The following is a 6,000-nucleotide window of genomic DNA, read 5'->3' on the forward strand; positions in this document are numbered from 1 at the left end:
ATGATTGGGCCGGAAACCGAACTGCATACGATGCAGTGGGGTAAAACCTTTATCCAGATGTTCAACAAGTTGTTTTGCTATCCACTTTTCAGCCACTTTAGAAATGATTGGCAGGATGCGTGGCCGGTAGTTGGCGACCTGTGTTTTTGGTCCTGATTTAAAGATGGGTGTAATAATGGCCTCTTTCCAAGTTGCCGGAACTGCCCTTTGATTGATTGATTGATTAACCATAAGAGTAATAGGTTGTACCAAGGCATCGTTATGAGTTTTTAAAAAGTTATTGTCAATACCATGGACATCCATAGCTTTGGAGTTCTTGAGCGCAGCAATGATCTTTATTACCTCTGCCTCTGTTATGTTTTGTATCTGAAAGATGGGCTGATCTTCATTTAATAGTCGAGGTAAAATATTAGAAGGAACAATGGACCTTGTTATTTCAGATATACTGTCTATAAAATAATTATTAAGTGTTTGCCACGATCGTAGGATCTCTAATCAGGGCATTATCCACAGCTAACTCAATGGCTTTAATTTCCTTTTTATTATGTTTACCTAATAATTTATTTAAAATTTGCCATGTTTTTTTCCCATTACCTCTAGTATTTTCTATAATGGAAACAAAAAAGTCTGCTTTAGCTTTTCTTAAAGTTTGTGTAACTTTATTACGTGCATGTGTGAATTTTTCCCTGTCAGTGGACAAACCAGATTTCAGATATTGTTTAAGCAGCACATCTCTAATTTTTAATAAATTTTTACAGGTTTGATTTAACCATGGTAAATGATTTCTCTTCTTAGCCCCTCCACTCCCCCTACAGGTGAAGGAGGACATTACCTCTTTAAGCTTGTTAATAAAAGAGTTACAACTGCTTTCTATATTATTTGAGCATAATATTTCCTCCCAATCAACCACTTTCAAGGCTGTATTAAGATTCTGTGTTTGATTCTTAGGTATAAAATTTAATTTAACATCGGAGGAATGAAGAGCACTATTTAATTTTAGATGCCTCTTTTTTGAAAGCTTCCTAGAAAATAAAATCATGTTATGGTCTGATAAACCAGTAAAAAAATTAAAAGTCTTAATAATTCGGTTTGGCTTATTGCTGAACAGAAGGTCTATTCTTGTCTGGGAGTTATTTGTTATTCTAGTTGGCTTTTCAATAAGTTGTTCTAAGTTAAAATAGTCTGTGGATCGTTTGAGATTTTTCCTACCATGTTTATCATCCCAATTTATATTAAAATCACCTATAATTATAATCTCGTTGTTTTGGTCACAGGATTTCAGCACGTTTTTTAGCTGGTCATAAAAATCTACCTTCATGGATGGGTGTCGATATAGGCATATTAAAATAAAAGACATTTCATTTGATAGAGTGATTTCCACACCGACACAATCAAATGTAATATCAGTTGACCATTCTAGCTGTCTACAAGTCCAGGTATTTCTAACATAAAGCAATACTCCGCCACCTTTGCCTTTCTCCCTGTTGTTTCTAAACACATGATACCCAGGCATAGCTACCAGGGCTTCAGCTGATGTTGGTTTCAACCAAGTTTCAGATAATCCTAAACAATCAATATTTGAATCACCTAGGATGTGCTCTAGTTGTTCACGCTTATTTCCGAGACTTCTAACATTTAAATGTCCACATAGCAGTCCCTTAGGTTTATAGGTAGAGTCCCAGATTGTTCTCGATTGATTGAGAGTCTGGAATATTTTAGATCTGCTATGTTTTTTTAATACAGGCCGGGTTTCTGAATTTTACCTTTGTGCAGTCATTGATGTTTGAGTAGTCGCTGCATACCGCTAACGGAGATAGCCTTGGCACTAAGTCGCTGCTAGCTGCTGATGATGTTAGCCCCGTAGATAACATTGGTGACGGGGAAAACCTCTCAACTTCTGGGCTGGTGGCCGTCGTCGCGACCCCGCTGGAAGCCGCTGACGAAGTTATCCTTTGGGCTGGTCTGCTAGGTGCCACCGGTGATATTTTTTCCCCTGCTGCCAGCCCGCTGGGAGCCGCTGGTGTCGATAGCCTTAGTGATGATCCATCGATAACTGCTGGTGGTGCTAATCTCCCAGCTAACACCGTCAACCTCTCAGCTACTGGGCCGGTAGTCGCCGGCGCGATCCCGCCGAACGCCATTGATGGTAATAATAATCCCCCGGTTGTCTTTGTCCCCCGGCTAGCGATGCTAGTCCACCAAGAGTCGCCAGTGAGGTCAGACTTGGTACTAGACCACTGGAAACTGCTGATAGTAATGTTTTCGGCTCAAGACCAGCAGGTGTAATTAATCTCAACATAACCTCGCTTAGAGCCGCAGGCATCCTCCCTGGAGGTACCGGTGAGGTTAACATCTCGGGTACGAGAGGCCCAGGGTTTAGCTCGACATCACCAGCTAGTAAAAGTATCACGGCAAAATGCAGCAGCCCCGTGCGGGAGTCCAATGTTGAGGCGGTATCGCCCTTAGTTGTCGTTTTTGCTCTCGAGTGGCTATTGTTCAGGAAGCTAGAGAACAAAAGATGTTGGCTTCTTGCGGCTGGAAGGAAAATTCTGCCGTTTTCCTCATGTAGCGAAAGGTAGCGGTACGAGCAGATAATAACACACAGTATTAGCAAGGCAGAGGGCGTCAAACCAGGTGTTGGAGTGAAAGCAAAAGTAGGGGATTCATTAAACCTTCTACCTTGCTTATTAATAAGTGAAGAAGATTTAGAAATCTTAAGTTTAGGATGCAATGTTAGACGCACTGCTGTTTCCCGTGTCTGTGACATGGCAGCCATTTTTGATCCGTTGATGAACCGTCCCATGATGCTCTGCAGCCGATGCCGCTGATGGGTCGCTCTGCGCTCCTCGGGGAGATGCAGAACAACTTCTTCTGTGGTGTGGCGTGTGGACGCGGGCCGAAGTCCAACAGCACCTTCTGCATCACCTCATCAGGGCTGTTGTGCGAGTTCAGCGGCCGGAGAGTTCTGGAGCGATGGGTCCGTCTGCAGGTCAGAACACACACACACACACACACACACACACACACACACACACACACACAACCTCATCAGGGCTGTTGTGTGAGTTCAGCGGCCGGAGAGTTCTGGAGCGATGGGTCCGTCTGCAGGTCAGAACACACACACACACACACACACACAACCTCATCAGGGCTGTTGTGTGAGTTCAGCGGCCGGAGAGTTCTGGAGCGATGGGTCCGTCTGCAGGTCAGAACACACACACACACACACACACACACAACCTCATCAGGGCTGTTGTGTGAGTTCAGCGGCCGGAGAGTTCTGGAGCGATGGGTCCGTCTGCAGGTCAGAACACACACACACACACACACACACACCTCATCAGGGCTGTTGTGCGAGTTCAGCGGCCGGAGAGTTCTGGAGCGATGGGTCCGTCTGCAGGTCAGAACACACACGCACACACACACACACACAACCTCATCAGGGCTGTTGTGTGAGTTCAGCGGCCGGAGAGTTCTGGAGCGATGGGTCCGTCTGCAGGTCAGAACACACACACACACACACACACAACCTCATCAGGGCTGTTGTGTGAGTTCAGCGGCCGGAGAGTTCTGGAGCGATGGGTCCGTCTGCAGGTCAGAACACACACACACACACACACACACACACACACACACACACACAACCTCATCAGGGCTGTTGTGTGAGTTCAGCGGCCGGAGAGTTCTGGAGCGATGGGTCCGTCTGCAGGTCAGAACACACACACACACACACACACACACACACACACACACCTCATCAGGGCTGTTGTGCGAGTTCAGCGGCCGGAGAGTTCTGGAGCGATGGGTCCGTCTGCAGGTCAGAACACACACACACACACACAACCTCATCAGGGCTGTTGTGTGAGTTCAGCGGCCGGAGAGTTCTGGAGCGATGGGTCCGTCTGCAGGTCAGAACACACACACACACACACACACACACACACACACACCTCATCAGGGCTGTTGTGTGAGTTCAGCGGCCGGAGAGTTCTGGAGCGATGGGTCCGTCTGCAGGTCAGAACACACACACACACACACACACACACAACCTCATCAGGGCTGTTGTGTGAGTTCAGCGGCCGGAGAGTTCTGGAGCGATGGGTCCGTCTGCAGGTCAGAACACACACACACACACACACACACACACACCTCATCAGGGCTGTTGTGTGAGTTCAGCGGCCGGAGAGTTCTGGAGCGATGGGTCCGTCTGCAGGTCAGAACACACACACACACACACACACAACCTCATCAGGGCTGTTGTGTGAGTTCAGCGGCCGGAGAGTTCTGGAGCGATGGGTCCGTCTGCAGGTCAGAACACACACACACACACACACACACAACCTCATCAGGGCTGTTGTGTGAGTTCAGCGGCCGGAGAGTTCTGGAGCGATGGGTCCGTCTGCAGGTCAGAACACACACACACACACACCTCATCAGGGCTGTTGTGTGAGTTCAGCGGCCGGAGAGTTCTGGAGCGATGGGTCCGTCTGCAGGTCAGAACACACACACACACACACACACACACAACCTCATCAGGGCTGTTGTGTGAGTTCAGCGGCCGGAGAGTTCTGGAGCGATGGGCCCGTCTGCAGGTCAGAACACACACACACACACACACACACACCTCATCAGGGCTGCTGTGTGAGTTTAGCGGCTGGAGATTTCTGGAAAATATTGAATTGAATGTTGAAGTTGTTAAAGGGATGTTGATTATTCTAGTTGTTTGTCCTGTGAGATGAAGATCCTTGTGTCTCAGAGCTACTGACGAGTTCAGAGAAGATCATGGTTTTGTGTTTAGACGAATTCAGAGAGGAACATGATTGTGTGTGCAGACGAGTTCAGCTCACGCTCTGACGGTGACGGAGGATCTGATCTTCTGTGCGTGTGCCAATGGAACCGTATGCGTCTTCAGCCCGTCGGACCTGCGCTTCATCTGCTCTCTGCCCCGCCCGCATCACCTGGGCATTGAGGTGTCCGGTGTCACACAGGCCAGGTGATTCATTATCCACCCACCCATCAATCAACCCACCCACCCACCCATCAATCAACCCACCCACCCACCCATCAATCAACCCACCCACCCACCCACCCACCCATCAATCAACCCACCCACCCACCCATCAATCAACCCACCCACCCATCAATCAACCCACCCATCAATCAACCCACCCACCCACCCACCCATCAATCAACCCCCACCCATCAATCAACCCCCACCCACCCACCCATCAATCAACCCCCACCCACCCACCCATCAATCAACCCCCACCCATCCATCAATCAACCCCCACCCACCCACCCACCCACCCACACACACACACATCAATCAACCCACCCACCCATCCATCAACCCACCCACCCATCAACCCACCCATCAACCCACCCATCCACCCACCCATCCACCCACCCATCAACCCATCCACTCATCAAAACACCCATCCACCCACCCATCCACCCATCAACCCATCCATCCACCAATCAACCCATCAACCCATCAACCCATCCATCCACCAATCAACCCATCAACCCATCCATCCACCCACCCATCAACCAACCCACCCACCCACCCACCCACCCATCAATCAACCCACCCACCCACCCATCAATCAACCCCCACCCATCAATCAACCCCCACCCACCCACCCATCAATCAACCCCCACCCATCCATCAATCAACCCCCACCCACCCACACACACATCAATCAACCCACACACACATCAATCAACCCACCCACCCACCCATCAACCCACCCATCAACCCATCAACCCACCCATCAACCCACCCATCAACCCACCCATCAACCCACCCATCCACCCACCCATCAACCCATCCACTCATCAAAACACCCATCCACCCACCCATCCACCCATCAACCCATCCATCCACCAATCAACCCATCAACCCATCCATCCACCAATCAACCTATCAACCCATCCATCCACCAATCAACCTATCAACCCACCCACCCATCAAAACACCCATCCACCCACCCATCCACC

General features: G+C 49.1%; 1 protein-coding gene across 1 annotated transcript in view; it reads left to right on the forward strand.

Moving 5' to 3' along the window:
• The window catches only part of LOC311069064 (mitogen-activated protein kinase-binding protein 1-like), a gene marked incomplete at both ends in the record, with an annotated part of 58,648 nt that overhangs the window by 10,558 nt on the left and 42,090 nt on the right, over positions 1-6,000 (forward strand). The window contains 4 exons of the mRNA XM_084091989.1: positions 1,792-2,216; positions 2,312-2,453; positions 2,816-2,989; positions 4,833-4,993. Coding sequence (XP_083948115.1) covers positions 1,792-2,216; positions 2,312-2,453; positions 2,816-2,989; positions 4,833-4,993 — 902 coding nt within the window. The remainder of the gene's footprint in view (positions 1-1,791; positions 2,217-2,311; positions 2,454-2,815; positions 2,990-4,832; positions 4,994-6,000) is intronic.

The sequence above is a fragment of the Abramis brama genome (assembly GCF_963993115.1).
Source record: "Abramis brama genome assembly, chromosome: 18".
In the NCBI taxonomy this organism is placed as follows: domain Eukaryota; kingdom Metazoa; phylum Chordata; class Actinopteri; order Cypriniformes; family Leuciscidae; genus Abramis; species Abramis brama.